This window comes from Glossina fuscipes, unplaced genomic scaffold, assembly GCF_014805625.2.
Source record: "Glossina fuscipes isolate IAEA_lab_2018 unplaced genomic scaffold, Yale_Gfus_2 1, whole genome shotgun sequence".
NCBI lineage: Eukaryota > Metazoa > Arthropoda > Insecta > Diptera > Glossinidae > Glossina > Glossina fuscipes.
This window is the reverse complement of record NW_023998415.1, coordinates 28326846-28350537: the sequence shown is the minus strand read 5'-3', so window position 1 is coordinate 28350537 and position 23692 is coordinate 28326846. Positions and strand designations below refer to the sequence as shown.

The 23692-nt window shown below is 35.2% G+C and overlaps 4 protein-coding genes across 8 annotated transcripts in view; 2 read left to right on the top strand and 2 right to left on the bottom strand.

Moving 5' to 3' along the window:
* LOC119631320 (cyclin-dependent kinase 12) overlaps positions 1-7841 on the bottom strand; it is an 11229-nt gene extending 3388 nt beyond the window's left edge. The window contains exons 1-8 of one of the 3 annotated variants that reach the window (XM_038023425.1): positions 7271-7841; positions 6333-7165; positions 5493-6096; positions 4924-5414; positions 4432-4867; positions 2770-3989; positions 2238-2711; positions 1144-1593 (exon numbers count right to left, since the gene is read on the bottom strand). In XM_038023425.1, coding sequence (XP_037879353.1) covers positions 1437-1593; positions 2238-2711; positions 2770-3989; positions 4432-4867; positions 4924-5414; positions 5493-6096; positions 6333-6796 — 3846 coding nt within the window. In that variant the 5' untranslated portion in view covers positions 6797-7165; positions 7271-7841 and the 3' untranslated portion in view covers positions 1144-1436. Of the gene's footprint in view, positions 1-1143; positions 1594-2237; positions 2712-2769; positions 3990-4431; positions 4868-4923; positions 6097-6332; positions 7166-7270 lie in introns of those variants that run through there. The other 2 variants (XR_005246647.1, XM_038023424.1) reach the window with 2 other exon arrangements.
* Positions 7842-8460: 619 nt separating this feature from the next.
* On the top strand, positions 8461-11720 carry LOC119631893 (serine/threonine-protein kinase PLK4). Its single transcript, XM_038024453.1, has 5 exons — positions 8461-8649; positions 8706-8801; positions 8863-9643; positions 9712-10880; positions 10949-11720. Exons 1-5 carry the CDS (start codon positions 8614-8616, stop codon positions 11252-11254), a joined length of 2388 nt encoding a protein of 795 aa, XP_037880381.1. The 5' UTR covers positions 8461-8613; the 3' UTR covers positions 11255-11720.
* LOC119631892 (toll-like receptor 3) lies at positions 11719-16076 on the bottom strand. 3 transcript variants are annotated; one of them, XM_038024450.1, is made up of 5 exons: positions 15502-16076; positions 15195-15422; positions 12278-13872; positions 12064-12191; positions 11719-11998 (listed from the first exon to the last, which is right to left on the bottom strand). In XM_038024450.1, exons 1-5 carry the CDS (start codon positions 15929-15931, stop codon positions 11770-11772), a joined length of 2610 nt encoding a protein of 869 aa, XP_037880378.1. In that variant the 5' UTR covers positions 15932-16076; the 3' UTR covers positions 11719-11769. The 3 variants fall into 3 exon arrangements, with proteins under 3 accessions (XP_037880378.1, XP_037880380.1, XP_037880379.1); XM_038024452.1 differs by having other exon boundaries at positions 15195-15445; positions 15502-15567; XM_038024451.1 differs by lacking the exon at positions 15195-15422.
* A 619-nt stretch (positions 16077-16695) lies between these two features.
* LOC119631660 (protein inturned) lies at positions 16696-19477 on the top strand. The gene has a single exon (XM_038024056.1). The coding sequence runs from the start codon at positions 16710-16712 to the stop codon at positions 19311-19313; it is 2604 nt and encodes an 867-aa protein (XP_037879984.1). The 5' UTR covers positions 16696-16709; the 3' UTR covers positions 19314-19477.
* The last annotated feature ends 4215 nt before the right edge of the window (positions 19478-23692 follow it).

Here is a 23692-nt window from a genome sequence, read left to right as displayed (position 1 = left end):
TTAAAAATTGTTCAATTCAAGGTGAATCCTCCTCTAACTCATAATATGAATTTTTTTTTTTTTTTTTTTTTTTAATGCAAATTATATACAGACATATATATATGTTAGTATTTTGTGGTAGGCTTCACCTAAATGTGTTAATTTAAACTGTATGCTAATTTTCAGTCTCACACGCACCCATTTTTTATGCAAATTTTCGAAGAGCTTTCGTTTTATAACTTCCTTTACCTTTCAATAATAAAGCAAACAATATTTAAAGGCTTAAGATAAAATATAAAAATACGATTTGGTTGTGGCTTTTTCATTTCCTATTTGTTAAAGGGGGCATCTTTAAAGGATACATTTGCGTTATCCACATAACCGATAAGTACTTATAAATGTTCTCTGGAGTACTTAGGCATGTTCGCTGTCTTGTCTACCTAACGTATGTTTTCAGCAATTCTTTCTCGACCTTTAGGTGCATTACGACATCTTTTTCTATAGCTTTTTTTTTGTTGTTGTTGTTGTTGTTGTTTTTTTTTTTTAACGTCGAATTTAAAAATGTAAAAAATAAGGACTATATAAAAACTATATTATTTACACAGTAATAAAAATATAATATATTTTCTCAAATCAAAGTACCATAGATTTCATACACTGACACAGTTGTGTATTTCTGCTCTATACACATTCTTAAGCAATCATCTTCAATTGCTTGTTTATCGCTTAAATGTGAACAACCATTCCTAGTTTTACCGATTCTCGCAAGTGCGTTTGTGTTTGTATTATAGCAGACAATATTAAGTGGGGCGGGGGGGGAGGGTAAACGTTTCGACTGCGAACTCAACATATTCCTAACTTTTCTAATTCTTAAAGTATAAGCGAAATGCTGGTCTTTCTTCTTACTTTGATAAACATATTAATACATGGGTAAATCATCTCGATTTACTACAGCCAGAAAAAAGGCCTACATTAAATAATAAAGTCATTACAAGGGCTTATTCGTTTCATTTACATATCAAATCTACACTGCAGCAACGACTGCGTCCTCTCTGCAAAATATGTTTTGGTATTTGCGGGTTTATATTTCAACAGAAAAAAAAAAAAAGCTATTAATTATAATAGAAATGTACCTAAAGCAACCTACAAAAAAAAAAAAAAAAAAAAAAAAAAAAAAAAAAAAAAAAAAAAAAAATAGAAGAAAAGTTAAACTAATTTTATAACGCACGAGTGGTTAAAACATAGCTAATAAAGAAAAAATAATAAGAAATACAAGACTCTTACAACGGTAAATGGTGAGCTGAGCATTTCGAAGAGTATCTCTTGCATTCCCTTTTGTTATGGTGCTAATGGTTCCAGAGGCATACGTGTACATATCGTAGACGTTGTAATAGATGCTCCCTATTGCGTTGAAAAATTCTCAGTTATCTGGATTGCCGGATCAGTTAGAATAACATTTACGCGTCCGCACCCACTGTTGTAGGCGTTACAGGATGATTATGTGTCTGTTGCTGCTGTTGATGATGATGATGTTGTTGTTGCTGCTGGCGCCGTCGTTCTTTGCTCCACATTTCATGACAATCTTGCCAAGTGGGCAGTGTTGGGGCGGGCATTCTACAAAAAAAACAACAAAAAGCAAAAAGTGTTCGTTAAGACGTTACATGGGCTTTAAAATTTCAAGCAATCCATATTTTTATGCCTTTATCTAATACAAAAACATTATAATTCTTCCTTTCCAAAGTCCAAAGTATCAATTATAAGACAGCCTTTGGAAATTATGTACTACTTTAAACGCGTTTTTCTCAAAACTTTATTTTTGAAATCGGCGAACGCAATTTCTCATAAACGAGCGCATCAATCTTATTGAAAATATGCCGATTTCTTGTGAAATAGAATTATCTCATGCTTAATGCTTAAACGAAGAGTTTTTTATCTTTGATGAAAACTCTTTTCACAAAATAATACATGGTGCAAGCTTAACCGAGAAATGTCGTTCTTAGCACATTATCCTGCCAAAATTGCAAGTTTCAGTGTGTACTTTAATCTTAAATGCTGACAAAAAGAATATTTGGTTTTTTTTTCATTTCAGATAAAACCACTACGAAAAACGTGTTAATTGTCAAAATTTTTAAATAGAAATTTTGAAAAACATAGTTTTTCTTCTTCTTAAACCCATGTAGCCTTTCACAAACGCACAAGATCCTCTTTACGAAAAAGAAATTATAATTGGTGCAAAGTTCAAGTACGTGAGAACTCACTCTTCAGGTTTGACATTGCGAAGCCATGGCGAATTTAGGGCATCTTCGACAGTGACGCGTCGATCTGGATCCAATTCGAGCATCCTATCGAGCAGGTCCAATGCCTGAGTTGGCATAAATTCAAAGTCTTCACGTAAACGTCTTCGATGCTGACGTCTCTGTTTGAGTGTATGAAAGAGGGGGAGGTTGATGACATTCGGCCAAACTGCAGGCACTGGAGACCCGCATACTTTCGATATATTCTCTAACAAAGCCATTTCATAATTGCCTTGAAATAACGGACGTCTTTGAAAAAGCTCTCCTAATATGCACCCACACGACCAAACGTCAATAGCGGGACCGTAACGTTCCTCGCCAAGAAGCAATTCCGGTGGTCGGTACCATAGAGTAATCACCTTATTTGTGTAAGGACGCTCGCGATCCTCTGCATTGTAGAGTCGCGCCAAACCAAAATCTGCTAATTTTACTTGCCCCCTAGAAAGAGAAATAATGAATGAATTTATTTAAAAATGAATAACATCAGATGACGTACTTATTATTCATCAATATATTGGAGCATTTTATGTCACGATGTAGGAAATTTTTCTTGTGGCAGTAGTTCAGTCCATCCAATAATTGTTTCATTATACTAGCGTTGTTTTCTTCATTAAAATCAACCATGCCAGACTCCAATAAACCCATGAGGTCATGGTCCATATATTCGAAAACCAAGTAGAATGATCCTTTATCATTACGGAATTCAAGAGCATCTTGTTTATCAGTTACAACTTCATGAAGATTTACAATGTTCGGATGATTAAGTTGACGAAGTATTTTAATCTCACGAACCGCAGTAACAGGAAACCCTTCTTTCTCATGGTCCATTAGAACCTTTTTTAAAGCCACCATTTCTTTAGTGCGATGGTCGCGGGCTTTATACACCTGACCATATGTACCCTTTCCAATTTGGGCAATTGTTTCAAAAACCTCAACACAACGATCACCCCAATCGCGAACATTGTTTCGTGAATCCCGCCGATTCAATATTATTGGACGTTTACGTTTCACAGATGCAATACAAGGATATCCAGCATTTACAGTTGTCTTGGCTTGAACGCGGCTGTTGTTCACATTGTTAGTAATAGCGTCGAAATCTTCAGGACTGTTAATCAACTCGTCATCACCACTGAGTTCTTCGCTACCTGGAACCATGGGAGGCATAGGTAAATTTAAAAGGCTTTTGCTTGGGGTCAACAATGTAGACGCAAGTGCGCTTTTTCTCTGAGGTGTTGATGCAATATTGACATTTGCGATAGCTTGATGCTTTGGCGCTGTACTATGATGATTAGGTGGTGAAGGAGTTGAAGCCACATTTAAGTCGGCAGCCGTCATACCTGGTGGCATAGGCAGTGCTGTAAGGCTTTTAGGTTTCTGTGTTTTAATAGGATCACTTTGCTTTGCTGCATTCGAAACTTTATCTGTTTCGTCAATGCCGCTTTCTTTGCTCGTAGTTTTGCATCCTAGCTGAGGCATCGGAATGTTATTTATATCCACGGAGGTTCTATTGTAGACACCATTACTAGTAACAGTAGATTCCGGTGGTTCTAAATTGATTACCGCAGCATCTATTTTGGCATCTGATGATACACTTACTTGTGTATTCGTTGAATTTGTTGCAGTCCTAACAGTACCACTATCGACAGATGAGCTATTCTCGTTTATTGCGAGAGCTCCGTTACTATTGCTATTTTCTTCTTGGCGCTCGATAATTTCCTGCATTGACAAAAACAAATAAGAATTATTTAAACAAAAAATGAAATGGCAGCACTTCGTCGAGATTTGTATCTTTTAGAACGAGTCTTCCACTTATCACAGTCATGTGAGAGAAAGGAAGGAGTTTAAATGCAATAAAATTAGCTCTGGACTTAGCTAATATAAATTAGCGGTAAGATATGACATTTATGGCATATCATCTGCCCTTTTCAAACTAATTTCATATTTTGACCTACTCCTATACAGCTCTCAAACGCTAATCATAGTTACGGCTTTATCTAATCATAGGATCAAGTTCAATATAATGAAGTCTTTGATGAATGCTTCTAGATGTTAAAAACGGAACGACAAAATTACCATCAAATTTCGCGTCAAACGATGGAGATAAATTGCAATTATGTTTCAGTTTATAACGTTATGTGTAGAGGAACGACTGTTATACCTGAAGAGCTTTCTGCCTTTTATGTTTGTCTTTCACCAATTCAGCAAATAAGCTGGTTTCGCTTATTTTCTTACTATATTCTATTCGTTTCTGCTTTAAATCATTAGGCGGAGAAGAGGATTTTGAACGAGATCGGCTGCGTGACACGCTAATGGGCGAACGTCTCAAATGGGTATGTCTGTAACGTGATGTTGAAGGATGACTCGCTTGATTGTACGTCGCACCACTTATGGGCGACGTAGAAGATGAATCCGCATAGCGACCCGGACGTGGTGAGCGTGAGCGTGATGGAAAACGATCACTTCGCTTCGATGATCGCGAACGAACTGGGGAGGGGGATGACGTAGTATATTTGTGTTTGTGAGTACCACTAATGCGATAAGCAGAGGATGTACTTGGGGATTGTCTAACTCGAGAGTGAGTTACACTCGGGCTTCTACGAAAAGAAAAAATGTGTTAATAGTCAATATTCAAAGATATATTAATTATTACCTTGTATAACGTCGGGAGTAGTTTTCCCTATTATAGCGGTCACAATCGTTTCCACGTACGGTACGGCCTGTACTACTATTGTGACGACTCTGATCGTAGTATACGGCCGCAGAGGTAGATGGGCGGCTGTCATGTAATTTTCGCTTTTTATGTGGCGGAGTAGTTGGCTGGTGGTGATAGTATCGATCTGCCTCTTTAAATTTGCGATTGTCGTTGCTAGTTATCGCAGACTGACGCTGATGGTAGTGATGATTGCTTGAACTCACTGTGTCTGAACGATTCAAATGATGATGGTGACGATGATCTTCCTTAATTGGACTTAAAATATATCGAGAATTCACTCGTCCTTCACGCACCGATGTACTGCTGACGCTGCTAGCGTAAAGCGGTGGTGTATGCGGGGAGTGAGCACTGGAGAATCTGCCTTTATTAGCGGAGCTGCGTGAGGGCGTACAATGTCGTGCACTACCACCTCGATTCGTTACAATAACCTGCAGACCGATGAGATTATTAGATGTATTTAAAAGAGAAGTTGCTCCCGTGCCAACCCCCGCTCCCGAAAGACTTACGGATTCTGAGTAGTAACTATTATTGTTATTAGTACGCGCAGGCGGCGGGGTATCAGGTGATTGTGGACTTCGCTCTTTTATTGGAGTATAGGTGCGTTCATCCGGACAATTGGTTGTCATTGCTGTAACCGGTGGTGGTGTATAATGTTTTGTGGCCTCTAAAACCATATCCAAATCGTTGTCGGTTATTGAATCAATACTTGAGTACGATTTAGTTCGCTTCTTTTTACGTTTCTTTGCTTTTCGGTTGCGCTTGTGCTTCTTATCCTTTTTGTTTTTCTTTCTTTTTTGCCGCTTCAATTCTGCTTCCAATTCATCAGTATCAATAGTATCGGATGTTAAATAAGGATCTAGTGCTGTATCCCAGTCCGAATCACCGCTGGCAGGCGTACTTTTCTGTGGGTTATGATTGTTCCCGCAATTAGCATTGGACGGACCTACAGAATGGCGGTCCTTTATATTTTCCAAAACTTTTGTGGAAACATTATGTGCAGATGAATTGCTGGCCTTCGTGGCCACGTGCACCGGAGAACCAAGTATAATACGTCGGACACGATTTGGCGAAAGTTTTGACAGGTTTTCTAAACTTTCCTTCCGTTTTTTTCTACAAATTTTATGGAATAATTTATCAGATTTATACGGCTTTATATTAAAACCAATATTTTTTTTACAATCCATCCACCTATGATTATTAAATTGCAAATATTCGCAAATTTTGTTCTTATTTTTACCAAATTTACTTTATTTGATTTTATTAATTTATTTGGGTTTGCTCAAAAATATTAGAGACACATGAAATGATTTACTTTAAAATACGTGTTTTCTCTATATACGACTTACCTGTAATTTTCCTCATCACTGCTAATGTTCAAATCGGATTTCATCAACGATTTCGTCAATGGTGAATGAGAATCTTTAATCTGTTTACAACTTCTCTCGTTTTGGCATTTATTGTATGACCCACTGTTAGCGCATTTAATTCCAGCGTCGGGTCGGTCCGAATCAATTTCACCTGCCTCCGGATCAGAGAAATCTGTCGAACTGACATCCGAGTATTCGACATCATTTACACCACTTTGATTCAGTAATTGTGATTTGCCATCACGTTCTCTTCTTTTCATATTCGCACTGGAAGACGGATGCCGCCGTAAGCTGTTGCTTCCACTATGAATTTGAGATCTTTCACGGGCTTTGTGACTTTTTTTCTTCTTTGATTTTTTGTGCTTCTTATGTGAAAATTCAACTCGCTCGTGAGTTTCATCGGAGGCATTGCCGGCATACTTTACGCAACGTTCTTTTTCCATATTTTAAGTTATTTACAATAATACAGAACCGAACACCTTGGCGATTGTGTAAATTCACAACACTATATAAGTATATAAATTTTCTATGTGTTTTCACTTATCAAAATTTTATAAAACTATTAAATTTTTATCTACTTTTAACAATAATAATATGTTTATCCCAGCGTGTCACTTTATATGATCTTATATATTTTCTTTGTAATGTCAATACACATATGTATATTTTTCGATTGTTGCTAAAAAAAAGTTATTTTAACTTGTCACTTTTGGCCCATGTTTGAGGTTAGTGACTGAAATGTCAAATTAATAGAACATATATAATCAGGCCTGATGGCCATGAAAAGGGGATATTTGCAATCTCATGCAGCCCTGTGAGGAGAAATTGAAAATTAAATAAATTGAAAAGTAAAATAGGTTAAACTTCGTTTTTGATTTATAATTTTAAAAAGAACAATCAGTGCGATTTATATTTACCAATTTATTATATTATATCGATAGACCAGCGTTGTACACAGCAGCTTATTTTATCAGGTATGCTACAGGAAAAACTCATATGGTGTGCCGCTTGCGTCATTTGTATAATCACACATTATTTTTTTTTTTTAATTTCGCTTTATATTAATAAATATTTTTCAAGTGGAATCGATGGAAATACATCACAATTGGACTTGTTGCCTTTTAAACCGCAGGGTCTAGACAAAATGCGTTTAAAATCACTTCTGGGAAAGTGTTGTGAAATCTACTTTGGCGAGGTTTTGTACACAGTATTGCTTTAATTTGCATAAATATATATCATTTAATTAGCTAATATATTAACCGAAAGTCATATTAACCATTTATTAGCATAATTTCATTTTGGTAAAGAACGTAGATTCGAGAAGAAATTTAGAAAATCTCTAAAAAATCAAAAGCTTGTATTAGCTTTCGCCGATTACAAAATTCATTGTGAAAAATATAAGGCACTGCCAACTTAAGATTTCACATATCAAGTGTCAGTATAGCGTTGCTGTAAACTCTAACCTGAGAGCAGCATATGAAATGTATATTGCAGTAGATTAGCACATTCTATATGTAAAATGTTAGCCATCTGTTTCTTCAAACTAAACCAAGATTATTTAATAATCAAATATAGAACTTGAACCCATAATAATATTTGTAGGTGTTTATATAATTATTCTGTGGTGTCTTCCACAGCTGCTATATGAAATTATGAGTCAAATGTATATACGTAATATATACCTAAGTGATACCAATTATTAGCGTCTAAGTACTAAGCTATTGTATATTCGAATAATTTCAAGTTTATTAATTTATAATTTGGCTAACGATTCAATATAATTATCAACATAAAAGTAATTATTATTTTGTAAGTATAAAATTGTATTAAATATATTGTTTTCTTAATTTGTTGGAGGATTGTCGATTCTACTGCTTCGTTTTTTATTGCTTGCGCCTTTTGATATTTGACGAACAACAGGTATATTAATGATTCCGATAGTATAAATACAGTTGGTATTATTAAACGTTTACGACATAAATTGCATTCTACCAAAATTATTTCGAGGCAAGTTGGTAAAAAGATATATTAAATTAATTAAAATAAATTGAGCATCACTGCAAAAAAATGCATGGCTTGTAGTAAGAGGTTGCTTTCTGTGGTTGATTTGATTACTATAATTCAAGTAATCGCTTCATGTTTGGCTGACTTATTTGAAAAGTACAGCAACAAATGCAGAGTTTAATTTATTTATTTGTTTTTGTTTATATTTCCTTAATATTTCATCTAATTTAAACATTTTTGGTAAGCATATATAGCAATGTCCGTTCAAACTGCATTTGGTGAAAAAATAGACGTAAGTACATATAAATTTGAAGATGGAATGTGAAATGATAAACTTTCTTATAACAGGATTATGAAGTACTGCATTTACTTGGCAAAGGAGGATTTGCAAGCGTCTATAAAGCGCGATGTTTGAAAACCAGTCAAATGGTTGCCATTAAAATGGTAAGGTTTTATAAATTTGGACTTCTAGGAAACATATATTGACGATAATTTCTTACCGCAGATTGACAAAAAATTAATCCAGGGCGCTGGAATGGTAAACAGAGTGCGACAGGAAATCGAAATACATTCACGGTTAAAGCATCCTTCCGTTTTGGAGTTATATACATTTTTTCAAGATGCAAACTATGTATATTTGGTGTTGGAATTAGCCCATAATGGAGAATTGCAACGCTATATGAAAGAGACAATGCATCGCCCAATGAAGGAATTCGAAGCTGCAAGTATTTTGCGGCAAGTTGTTTCTGGATTGCTGTATTTGCATTCGCATCGGATAATGCATCGCGATATCTCACTTTCAAACTTGCTATTAAGCAAAGATATGCATGTAAAAATTGCAGATTTTGGATTAGCCGCGCAATTAAAACAACCTGACGAACGTCATGTAACAATGTGTGGTACTCCGAATTACATATCTCCAGAAGTTATAGCTAGAACATCGCACGGCCTACCAGCTGATGTATGGGGATTGGGTTGTATGTTTTATACATTGCTCGTTGGTCAACCGCCATTTGATACTGATGCAGTGCAGGCCACTCTCAACAAAGTTGTTATGTCTGATTACTACGTACCGAAACATTTATCATTTGATGCTATCGATCTACTTGACAAATTACTTAGAAAAAATCCCAATGAACGAATTGCACTTGAGCATGTGCTGCAGCACTCTTTCATGGTCCGCTATAATGCTGATATAATATCAAGTATTTGTCCTGCCGGTGCATCACCCAGCTACAATCACAGTGGTGCCAGTTGTGATAGTGGTATCTTAACGTTTACAAGCAGTAAGTGCAGTTTTCAAAGAACTTTGAACATGTCGAAATATGCAAAGCATTTAACATTTTAATTTAAGGTAATGCTTCCAACTCGTCACGTGTCTTATGCTGTTCTCGATCAGCAGACAAGTTTTCCAATCGGCCTACGCATGCCCAATGCCTTCAAATCGAAAATACTGCGCAGCAGAAACTTTTAAATTACAATTCGTATGACGACATGCAAACAGATCAAAAGTACGGAGATTGGCAGTCTGCCCCCGTATCAACAACCAACTCAAGCAGTTACCTAAAAGGAAACGAGGAAAACGAGTTTTTACCAAATAAAAAAAGATTTGACGTTACAACGGAGCGCATATCCGTGGCTCGACTTAATACCGAACGACTGCTGCCAACGCGTTACAAAACGAAAACTGCTATTATGAGTATTTTATCTCAAGGTGAAGTGGTTATAGAGTTTATGAAATATAAGCCAAAAATGAATGAAGATCGGATTACCGATATTTGTTGGATATCGAAAGACGGTATGCGCATTATTATATACCAGCCTGACCCCGGACGAGGTTTGCCCGTTACAGATAGAGAACCGGAACTGCCGATCACATCGCCAGATTGCATTTTCAATTATGACAATTTGCCTTCAAAGCACTGGAAAAAATATATTTATGCAGCGCGTTTTGTGAATTTAGTGAAGAGTAAAACCCCTAAGGTGATTTACTACAGCAACCTAGCGAAGTGCACTCTTATGGAAAGTAAGGAAGATTTTGAGGTTTGTTTTTATTCAGATGCAAAAGTTACACAATCCCGAACCGAAGGCTTGAAAGTGTATGATCGCCATAGTCGACAAATAAATCCTAGTCTACAACCACAAATTGCTGATCCTTTAATTGAACATCAAAAATTGTGCTACAGTCACTGCTTGTCCGTATGCGACGCCCTAGAATTAATAGAGAAAAATGGTTCAAATCGTTGCTTTCCTGTGGTTATTGGACGCCGACCTAATCCCGAGCCACGATCTCAGTATTCCTCTACGCATAGCCGCGATGTTGGCAATGTTATGCACTTTTCAACACCAAAATTACTTCAAGGAAATTCTAAAAAGTTTTCCACAACTCCTATGTCTAATGTCCGCGATGAAACGTCCCGAAATTTCCAAAAACAGCAGAATGAAATTGAAGATTTTTCATCGTCGAAGCAAAATATGGCGGTAAAGCATATCAACATAGCTGACTTGGGTGTAGCTACAGAGGTAAAGGCGTTAGCATTTCGCATTTCGCATAACAATTTCCTCAAGAATTTTTGAATTGTAATTTTTAGTTATCTCATGGCGTTATTCAACTGAAATTTTATGATGGTTCGATCATATCAAAAATTCCGAGAGAACAAGGCGGTGGAGTTACGTTTACTCAAAGTAACGGACTTTCGACCCATTTCAATCTTCAGGACGATCTACCTCTACAGGTTAGAGATAAGCTAAGTTATCTTTCGCTTGCTGAGAGGCAGTTGAAGTTATCCACCGCAGATTGCATTTCCAATGATATGACTAATCATACTACGCACAATTTGAATTATATGCCAATAAGAACCGAACCTTTTATTCATCCAATGAAGTTTTTTAGATGAAACATTTTAACGGATAATATCTGAGATAAGTGTAACAGTGTACAAAGGATATACTATGCTCTAAGCATTTTCATATTTTCGAACTATCCGATTCAACTATTTTGAATCGTTGTATAAGTTTATATATATTTAGTACAAATGCAAACACACCCTAATTAATTTGTATTTTTGAACAAATTATATAAGCAATTTGTATTTTAATTTTTTATTATTTTTTTTCTTTTTTATATATGTATTTTAAATTTATGTACATTGTTAAGAATAGGTATGAGTTTCCATATGAATTTCTACATGGATTTTTACATAATTTCTAATAAAATGTTGCATATCTTTTTGTGGAGGCTAGCGACACACACACACACACACACACACACCACTCGCACATATACACACACACACACACTCGTACATACACACTCACTCAGACAAGTAAGCAAAGAAGATTGCATTGACTTGTTTGTTCCAGTACTACAAGAATTTGGATAATGGCATAAATAATTAATAATTTAGTTAGGTTAAGTTTTCGATTCAACAGGATTTAATCCGATGTTCATTAAGGCACGTTTCAAACGTTTCCAAAAAATCTTTCTCTCTTCTGATAGTCTTGTTGTGTTCTTATCACCACTGGGCCATTTAATGTAAGTCTTTATCTGCATTAAATATTGTAGCGTTTTGGGACGTTTAGCTTTTGGTATATCCTCCAGAAATACAATAATCAAATGATTTTTACTGGCGTCAAATATACTAAAAGGAATATAATAAAAATATTGATTTTTCTTTCATTTTTATTAACATATTTCAATTTTTACCTATGCTGGGCGAGGTACATTTCAAATTGGCACCAGTGGCTAAGCAAAAAATTGGATGAAATGAGCAACATAATGGCTCGTGATCGATCCATACAGGACATAATGTTATCGAGTATAGTAACACCTATCTATAAGTATATAATGTATGATAGAATTTTATAAGAAGGAAAAACCACAATGGTCTGTCATGTGAGATTGACATAAGTTAACATACTTGAAAATCGCGTTCGTGCAAGCATAAAGAGATTTCATTTGTATCTTCGATATTTGGTAGGAGTTCTTCTAATATCCAATTGCGATCGCTTTGGCAGTAGCTAATGAATAGATCATAAATCATGTTCGGGCAATTGTGAGCTGAAATAATGAATTTATCTGCGCGTTTTTTAAAAGCTCTTGATAAAAGTGTCGCTGATCGTAAAGAAGTGTAATAATAAAAAAGGTGCCAACGATTGAAATAAATTAAAATTGCAACTACGACCAATACGATTACGGTTCCAATGGATGTGCTTACAAATATGGTAAGCGAATGTAAGTAATTGGTAATCTCTTCAACGATCGAAGGCTGCTGGCAATTCAATGTAATAACTGTTCGGCGTTCCGTTTCATTGAAACACCAATAGTGCTCTTCTTCATAATCGAACAATCGGAATCTGAGTGATGTTCCATTTAATTTATCATAAATCGGTGCAAATGTTTCGATATTTGATAAATGAAGCGGCCGGATGGCATACTTTGTGCGATATATTTTAAAGTGTCTCCTTGAAGTCTTGCGTTTTTCACTTTGTAGAATTGCATCTTCTGCTTTCGAAAAAAACATCGATCTCGCGATCCAAAATTCAGACGATCTGGTTTCGATTTCATTAGATGGCCTTTTCATTCTTTCATTTTGTCCAAATTGCTCGCAATCACTGTTATAACAGTTTGGGATAGCCATATCAACAATGTCCTTAAGCATGCAATCGCAAATGAAATTATTATGGCCAAGGCTTAGATAGTCCAGCGTATTAAAGTCCTTAAGCATTTCCGTAGTTACTATGTTAATATTGTTGTCGCGTAAAATTAACGCTTTCAAATTTACGTTCTCGTTGAAAACGCGACTGTACCAATTGCCCACATGATTCGAACTTAAATCAAGCAACTCCACGTCATGTAATGATCTAAATGTATCAAATGATATGGTATTAATGTTATTCCCCGCCAAACTTAGGATTAACAGTTTACCCAAGCACTTGATCCAATGCAAATTCTTCAGGTTAGATCTTTCAAAGTAGAGGTACAGTAAAGTGTCAGAGACGCCTTCAAATGCGTTATCCATAATATTATTTGCGGCATAGGTGTTGCCAGATAGATCGAGACCCTCAAGAACGGTACTTTTGAATAAATCATTACCTATTATGGGCAAATCAGTGTAACATAGACTTAAATATTTCAGTTTGCCACTGAGATGAGTGAACGCAACAAGACTAGTCCCAGCCAACTTTGTATGCGATAAATCCAAATACTTTAATTCCGGTAAATATTTAAATGTGAATTGTTCAATACTGATGCCATAATTGATATGAAGAATTTCTTCTAAATTTGGGCGTGTCGATTTGTAATTATTGAACGATATATCCAAATACTCTAAGTATTGTATGTTGACAAAGGTATCAAAGGACAATGTGAAGAAATTGTTGTGCGACATAAAAAGTTTTTGCAAATTTCGCATATTTTCGAAAACGCTTGGCAAAATATATTCGATGCCGCAATGGCTAAGATCCAGCTCAATCAGTTTGGGTAGAGGAGGAAATGCAGCCCATGACACTAAACCTTTTAAAGTTGAAAACAAAAAAAAAAAAAAAGATTAAATAAATAAACAGAATATTGTTATTCTCGTCTTAAACATAAGGCACGTAAAAATATTATGGTAGATGGGGAGCCATGACGTACTATGCACTATGCACTACAGTTATCAATGTAAAGACTGGTCCGATTCGAACAATTTTCAAGAGTGTTCGCCCTTTGCCCAAAACATTTCATATCAAAAATTGCGACCGTGCAGATTGAACGCAGGAAAACAAAACAGGCCGACGCACAGACAGGCTTGAATCGATACAAAAAAGGATTCGGAATCAATCGTTATAATAAAAGATGGATCTATCTCAAGTCTGTCTGAGTGTTACATACGTGTGCACAACTTAACAAGGAAGCGGCGTAGAACATAAAAAGCCAAAATTTTACTTCGATTATGATCGACCCCGTAATGTTTTTAGTAAGTGTCTAGTCAAATTTGCCAACAAGCAAAAAGTAAAACCACTGTAGTGGGTCACGATCCAAAATTGAATACCCTAACTCGTTTCTCGCTTACTACAGTCACAAATAAAACGGATTTTTCATAATAAGATGTTACATGAAAGAAGTTACATGGGGAATCCTCAAAAAAGCGGTTCAACTCGAACGATTTGCAACACCGCTCGTCATTGGGACAAAACAAGTCGATGCATCAAACCATTAAGACAACGACGGATAGATGAGCTTAAATCGATTCGGAAAATGATTGTCGTTGTCTGCCAGAAAACTTTATGACGATGCTCATAATGCTCATAATCTATTTGAATTAAAAGCCCATCAATTAATAAAGCAATAGGTTAGGATGAAATGAAAATTTGTCATCCCTTGAGAAGTGTCTGCGGAGTCGTTAAATGACATATGTGGGAAAGTGTTGCATTTACTTTTGAACCTAGCGCACACGTGCGTCCAGTTCATTGAAATTGCAAGAGGAAAAGTCACCAATGCTTGGAAAATTTTTATTCCAAGTCTTAGCTTTTTTAATAACACAAAAGAGGGCGTTATGATCTAATAAAGTATTCTAACGCGCGGAGGATGTCATGTAACATCTTTATGGCCAGAATGATGTCGTGAAAGAGAAAAATAGATATATAGTTCGACAAGAAGTGTAGCCAAGTATCGATCAAACGGCATTGCGTTTTAAATCTGCGAACACGGACTTGATAGACGACTTTCTTTTATCTACTTTGCTATTCATTCGGCAGTGCACTACGTTAATTAATTTACACGTTCTGCGTGTCAGGGCATTTTTCATCTAAAAATATCATATAATTAGTTCATGAAGTTTGAGTTATATTTCTTACCGTTTTTTCGAGGATTCGATGAAGATAATGGGAAGTTATTACCGCTTAATGTCAAGTACAGTAAATGCTTCGAAATACTTTGCAATGTTTTATATGGTACGCTCGTAAGTTTATTATAGGCTCCACTGAATATCGCTATTTCTTTCTTTTGGCCAATGATTGTCAATTTATTTTGAAGCATCGCATAAAGTCTAACATCGGTTTGTAAATTTAGATGCGATATATCAACTATAAAAATGCTGGAGATGTTACTACGGAAAGTTTTTGCTGCAAATTTTTATCAAAAAATATTTCATATTTTATTTACTTGAGGAGTTAGATTCGGCTATCCGAAGCGTTCCGTTCGTGTAAGTCCACCATAGTTGCGCAGATTTTATATGTTCTAATAAGCAAATATAATCGCTTTTATCTTTAAATTGTTCGGTAGCGTTCACAAGGCTTCGCCGACCGTCACTGTTCGCATCAAAATTCGAAGTAATTATTTTTGCTTCGAGTTTTCCGTTAGTCGACAAGTTCGGTTCATTCATGCTTTCGCCATACAGCAGAGAAGTTGAATTTTTTAACTTGTTTGCAACAAAGTGTTGATTGTTGTTTCTATCCTTAGCTTTGAAATAATTGCCATGCAAATGTTTGTCGAAAATATTTTTAGAATGAACGCCATTAGCGATCATGTAAGAAGAATCGATTAAAAAATTCCCTACCAATATTATGGTAAAGATCTTCTCAGGTATATACATTTTATTTATGTGCGGGGCCCAGTCGTCACTGCTTATATTGCATACAATGACTATTTTAATTTTAATTAAATTATATTTTCAACACTAATTCAATTTGAAATTCTATACAAAATATAAAATTAATATCGCGAATGCAATTTTAGTCCACTTTAATTGCCTGCTACCTAACAATTGATAATGTAATCAATTTTGACTCGCAATTAATCATAAAATTTTATGTCTGTATTACGAATGAATTCCTTTTTTTTTTTTTTTCTTTTTTTTTTTTGCAATTTTTCTCTTATCATTAGAGTGGTAGTGCGCTCATATTTATTTAAGACTGTTTATCAATAAAACAAAGTCTCATCATCGCTTGCGCTCTATTAACTAATCCGTAATAGAATGAAGAATATTTCGAAATCGTTGTAACCGCTCGTTAAATATTGTATCGAATTTATTATTTATTTGAGGTAATAATTGCCAAAGTCAAATAATTGTAATGGCGCAAATTTGATGAGGGCATGTTTTAGTTCGCAACTCTGGCAGCTCCTCTTAATTGCGAACGTATGCACACATGCGCTGTGTGAATATTCTGCTGAGAATTCTGCTCGTCAATCTATATATATATATATATATATATATATATATATATATGTTGTATATATTAAAAAAAAAAAAAAAAAAAAAAAAAACAACAACAAGTTGTTATGTTGCAATACTTAAAGTAAAGACTTTATAAATTATTGAAAAGTTTTACTTATCTAATTTACTTACGCATACACATTTATATCAGTGCACTATGCGTAGATCGCATACGCTTTTATTGGAGGAAGCAAAATCCGTGATGGAATCAAATGATTGCGGTTCAGATAGTTACTCATCGAATACGGAATCGTGTACAGAGTCGTACGGTGATGGCAGTGAAACTGCCAACTGGGAGGAATACGTAAATGAAGATGGACTTTTATTTTATGCCGAATACGTTCCGTTCGATTTAAATAAATGCTCGATTAGCGCAGATAAGTTCGGCGATATTAGCAAAAATTGTTCATTGCGTTTTTCGAAGAAGCACGCTCGCAGGCCACTTCATCAAAATTCGAAACTGAATCAGGAAAGTAAGGAGCCTGGCGAATCCGAATTGAAATTCGCTGACATAGATAAGCGGCATGAAAATTGCAAAACGCTAGAATTGGTTATAACCGCTTCGGATCGTTATCGGTTCGGTCGTCGATCGACTGCAGTGGAATCAATTTTAGGATATCGTGTTGCCCCCTTTCCTGATCAGCCCGAATGTTTGATGGTTGAAAGTTTCGTCCACGATATGCCCGCTTTGTTACAGCAAGAAAAGCTTGTTCCCATACTAAAAGGTGATTGGTTCAAATCTCTGAATGATATCGAAATACATACAAGCAATGTTGACGCTCTCCTATTACAATTTATTGAGCCAACAAGGGTATGCTTAACATTTCAGGGGCGCTCAGATTTACAACATGAAGCCAAGAGTTCTGGCACAACCAATATGAGCGAGAAAAAACGAATAATAAATTTTGATATGTTTGCCAGTATGATTGAAAAATTACTCAATTTATCGCCGCTAATAACGGAACAATTTGAAAGTGTATTAATGTTCGCCTTATTAATCTTACCACCCGAGTGTTATCAGAACGATGAGCATAAAAATTCGCTTTTTTATTATCCGGAGGATATTAACAAAAATTTTTTATATAAAGCACGTGGAAGTTTTCTTACCTTGCACACGGTGCTTAGCGAGGAACTTAAGACTAAACCGTCTGCGTCTAAATTGACTTTCGATAATAGTCAATATTACGTTTGCTATCGAAACATTAACGGATTTCTTGTCCTCTTCTCATTCCCTTGCGCGTTTGTCAATCTTTCGGAGAGCAATTTGCGTGCCGATGAGCTCATAAATTATATGCATTTTGCGTTGCCTCATATTGGCCTCGATAGCTTTAAAAATAGTTATTTTCGTAATTGTTTGGTAAACTTTTGCAATATACAACGCGTTCGCTTGCTTTTAAGCTATAAAAAGCATTCGTCATCTTTTGAGGAAATTCTTAGAGAATCACGTTACTTACCGTTACCGAAAGAGGCCCAACTACGAATATTTGATGCGCTCAGCGAAATGGAGTCGATGGACTATCGTAATTGGAATGACGAGCCGTTACATACGCATAGGGAATTCTTCATTTACGGCAGCGTACTGTATTTCAATCATTTTATATTGATCTCGCAAATGCCCTTAGAGATGCGTCTACACACTGAGGTTACACTTCGATGTCGTGGAATTTTTGATTTTGTGACCAGAAATAATGTGAAAGAACTTTATATTTGGGAAGAGATTGAGCTTAATAATTTGACAGGGCGTTATTTTTTAACTCTATGCGGTCGCAATCATCTAATTTTGGCTGTTATTTTGAAAATGTTTGAAGCACCTGATGTAGAGAATGGTTGTAAAATTTCGCCATCTCTATTTTATATTGAGGAAATTCAAGAGACATTGGATCATTTGATACGCAGCGGTATTGAGTCCTTGGCCATGTTTTGGTCCGTATCGAATAAACGTCCCGAAATATTAGAAAGTCTCTTGTCAACCGAAGGTCATGAATCATTAGAAACATGCGCAACAAAAAAATTTGACATGTACCTTAAGCACAAACTTGCATCACCCAGCTGCAGTTCGAAAGAATTGACCGCAAACACAAGTGCTCAAGGACAGCGAATTATTTCCTACGATGAAGATACATTACTTTGCTCATCATTGGGCGGATCGTCTGTGCACAGCTTAACGCTCAGTGAAGAAGAGTTGAGTAAAAAGCGTTTGATTTCGAATCCGGTCGGTGATGAGTCTGACAGCGGTTCGGATTGGGAAAACTTCTCTGATCGTAACCCATTACATTATACTGGCTTTGAATCGGACACTCAATCACAAGTTACTGAATCACTTTGGAAAGAGATAAGTAATGTTGTGCCTACTAAAGTATCGGCCGGATGGAAAAATTCAATATATTATTATCTATATATCGATCATTCAAATAGCACTGTATTCTGTCCATTAAAATCATCTGCCGACAGTTTTCCTTATGTGCAAGAAATGCGACAAGCTTTTCACTTTATACACAATATCTTACAAAAGACGAAATGCTTGCGGCGCGACGCGAATAAAGTGCATAGTCAAGATATTACTTTAATAAGAGAATGCGGAATGACTGTACAGGTGCAAGATAAATTCACTCCTAACAATGACTTGATGAAAGCCCGTTTTGTCGTGGTCGGCCGGTTCTTCCAGTCTTCTCAAACCGAAATATATATATGTCATCGTCCTGAAATTCCGCAAAATATGGTGGAGTTGGCATTTCGTCTATCGTTCTACTCATTTGGCTAATAACGCATTTTTCATATCTGAACAAAGGATAATTTGTAAGAATAGTTATTAGTATAGCATTGTATAAGTTTACGCTTTCATGATGATATCCTGAACTGGAATCGTGAACATCGAAGATGGTGGCTATAAAAATAAAACATATACAATTTTTGTTGTAAAAATAAGTGAACAAGTTGAACAGTTGCCATGGCTAAGGATAGGCAGCGCTTTAATGATCGGAAAGATCTTTACGTCTTACGCCACTTGTGATCCAAGGATGTATTAAATTCGCGCAAATGTATGTAACGCCCAAAATGATGTAAAGTAGACGCAGCTTTTATCATAACCATCGATTCGGAATCAATTTCTAGCGAGAATCACTTTCTGAATCGATTCAAGTTTGTCGGTTCGTTTGTGTGCCTTGTTTGAGTTTTGAGATATTTTATTGAAATTTAATCCATTAATGAGTTTTGAGTCAACAACCTAACGAAAATGGCTTGCATCAGACCATTTTTGCTCTCTCCATATAACGACTTCTTTTAAAAGAATTATGAAGCCTTCATATGGAAACACGGTCTTATCTTCAAATATACAGTAGAAGATAAACCGAGTGAAATTTGGGTCATGCAGGCCAACTTTTTCGGCAATTCTCCACATAAAGACTCCCATGAAAAGTAATGTCCCACCCACACATATAAAGATTCTCATAACAAATAACCCTTTTAATGTTAATAAGATATAAAATTTAATGCATTATGACGGAAATGAGTGAAGAATAATAAGAAGACTGCTCCTATAAAGCTTCTTCTACATGGATACAAGCAAGGATTACTATATTCCCGAGACCAATACAATAATAAATAATAATATTATCCAGTGGTAATCAAAAGCCAAATATGTCAGCATTCCTAAGCTTGATGGCAAGATGAGATTTGAAGGCCATTAATTCGTCCTATCCTAAACTCTTTTATAGGGATATCCCGCCTAAGCTTTAAAAATGAAAAAAACATATTTTAAAATCAATATTGGTTCGGTGCGACCACACCGTGTTTCGTGTTATGAAGTGTTCGCCAAACATTTGGTGTCTGCTTTTGGGCTTGCATTTATATAGGATATGATGGGACGTTTCGCTCGTCCCTTGCATGACTCGGTATCGGTGATACCTGTGGGAATTAAAACCCTTGTAGGAGCAGTATGTCACCCTGTGATGACTGTTTCTGCGACCGTTGCGCTCTTAGCCTATTAATATGGCTGAGCGCAACGCTGCAAAAAGATCCTGGACCTGGATTAAGGCCGTGCGGGCTCTGCTGTTGGCTAGATAATCGGACTTCTGGTTGGCTGTCATTGTCTTCAATGTTGTTCAGTAGTTAAGTAATAAAGGATTCGTTTCAATTAAAACTCAAATAGATATTTGGCAAATTTTTTCCTGCTATAAAAATTTCGTATATATGTGTACGTATATAAAATGCTATAAATAGAATTACATTACATTACATTACATTACATTACATTACGTACTTTAAATATGCAATTAGAAATAAAATGGAAATGTAAATAAATTAAATTGAGGATAACATGGAGATAAGGTATAATTTGCTAAGAAAATAAATCAACAGTCGTATTAGGCGAAGTAGTGCAAAGCATCCTATGACCTCTATCTCGCCGATTATATTGGTTTTACTTGTCTATGGCAAAGGAAATTAAAAGTTACCCGGGAAACGGTTAAAGGCATTATAGAATCAACAAGAAAAGAGTATGTATTTGATTTGAAGCTTTTTATGCCCTACAGCACTTGTTATGCAAGGGTATATTAAGTTTCGGCGAATGTGTGCAACATCCAGCACTACTTGAGATAGATTCACGTTGCATTACGCCAATCGATTCAGAACCATTTTCTGAATTAATTTAAGATTCTCTGCCTGTTTGTCTGTCTGTCTGTCCATCTAATTTTGTGTTTAACCTACAAGTCGCAATATCTGAGATATTTTGATGAAATTTTTCATAATTACGTGCTTTCACCGAAGAACGAAATCTGTTGAATTTGGTTTGGTTTGGATCGATCCACTTTTTCATCCACTCCCCATATAACGCCTTATTTTGGTAAGTTGCTATATGGAAAAAAATTGCAATTTTCCAAAATTTTCCATTTCACAAAACTCGCTCAGCAATAGTATTTCGATATTCTACATTGATATGAAAAAATTGGTATAAATTTTTTGAATCTCGCCTCATACAGCTGTTCCTACGAAAACGAAATCTTTACATGGTAAAAAGGTCTAATTTTCAATATTTCATCTCAAAAATTGATTCGTAATAGTAAATTGACTGAGATGACTAATTGCTAATATTTTATGATGCAAATTTTAGTCATTATAGTCATTTGACATAACAATGAATTGCCTATTTCTGGGACCCCACTCCATTTAAGATTTCGCATGAATAGTAAGCTGAGCAGAAAATGATTTAATTTCTAATGTTCTATGATGAAAATTGATCCGCAGCAGCGATTTAGCAAAAAAAAAAAAAAAAAAAAAAATTAACAGTACAAAAATTTGAATCAAATAGATCTACTTTTTTAGACCCGAACATATACAGAGGTTATCATGCAAGCACTTACATGGAGAGAAAGTATAATTTCTAGTTTTTTATGATGGAAACTGGAAACTAATAAAATCTTTAAGAAGCAGAGTAGGAGGGATTGATTAAGTTTGAAAAATTTAGATTGCGTCCAATATGCGAACTTTCATGAAAAGTGCGGCTTTTGTATGAAAATAATGCGTAATTTTTGTTACATTATTACCAATATGAGCGAGTAATGATAGAAGGCGAAGTGGCGTAGAGTATCTAATGGTCGGCCTTTCCCGACAATAATGTCCTATTCTGGTCAATGAACGAAACGTGATACTACCCATCTTAAGGTTCGCATTTGCAAACTCAAAAATATACTCATTAAATTGAGATTTTCTTCCCCGATATATATATATATATATATATGCGTGTATATACTCCTTTACCAAAAGAAGATTTGCATTCTATCCGTCAAAATCACGCTGTGTTTTTTGTTACTGGAATTCTCAAACATAAGAAGCTATCTTCGATTTAAGTTCTTAGGTAAATCCCGCAAACGAATCTAAATTACGGAAAATTTGAAAAGTATGAAGTAGTATTTATTTTAGGAAAGCTTCAATTGTTGGGCAGTCATCACAATATTTCTGATATTTGAGTAGTTTGTTGTACATATCCTACATATCTTAGGAACGTATTTGAGGTAAATTATTTTATTTAACCCTTTGGAGATTGCTTGAAAATCCAGCGATAATTGCGTGTCTTCAATCCTTTAGTCTAAACACATTTCAAAATAATTATCTTAGCTATCCATTATTATTATTTGCATTGGATTGCCTGACGCGCCGTCAAAATGCTTGGCTTAGCTTAATTGATTTATCGAGCAACTATTACGTTCTTACGATTACCGTAATTGGGAAATTGTTTCACAATTATCTGATTGCCGGGACATTGCGGTGTCAATTCTATGGACGAATAGATTCACAGCTGCGTTGCAATCTTTAATATGATCTTTGATTATAACCTCAACATAAACTCATATTTGGTAAGCAATCCAATGAAAAATTAATTTTCATAATAATATGTTTTTCAGTAAGAATTTATTCGAAAGGTGGCATACACATTATGTACTGAAATTGGAAGAAGAAATTTTTTAATTATATAATAAAACGTATTTCATCAGATTATAAAAATACAAAGTATTTAGAAGCGACAAAGTTTGAGAAATAATTTTTTTTTGTGAGAAAAAGAGATAAAATTTATAAAAAAAATGGAAATAAAATTGCAAACAATTTTTAATTAAGCATTTAAAAGATAGATTATAATATTTTTAATATTAATTTTCTATTTTCAAAAACTTTGAGTTTTATTACGGTAAGTAAATCACTTATTAATGGAAAGATTGATTGTTCGCACACACGCCTACAGTTAAGTCCACATTTTTGATGCGAGTGTTCGCAGCTGAAGCATGCATTTTTTTTTTTTTTTTTTTTTTTTTTCCTGAATTTATAATAAACGCTACTTATTTATGAATGAAACATCGCTAAACAAACTTATCTATCTATTTATAAGCACAAACATTAAATAATTTTTATATATGTGTGTGCATGTAAAGGCATGAATATGTATACAGAGAGACATTCCTTATGTACAGAAAAATATCTATCTACATTCATCCAAACCGCATATATAAATGTCCATAATAAACTAATCGTTATATCAATTTCAGTGATGAAGAGACTTTGGCCGTGCACAGGCACAGGTACAGGTACAGGTACAGATAAAAGGACATGTAAAATTTGAATTTGTTGTTGAAATCTCTTATCTTATTTAGT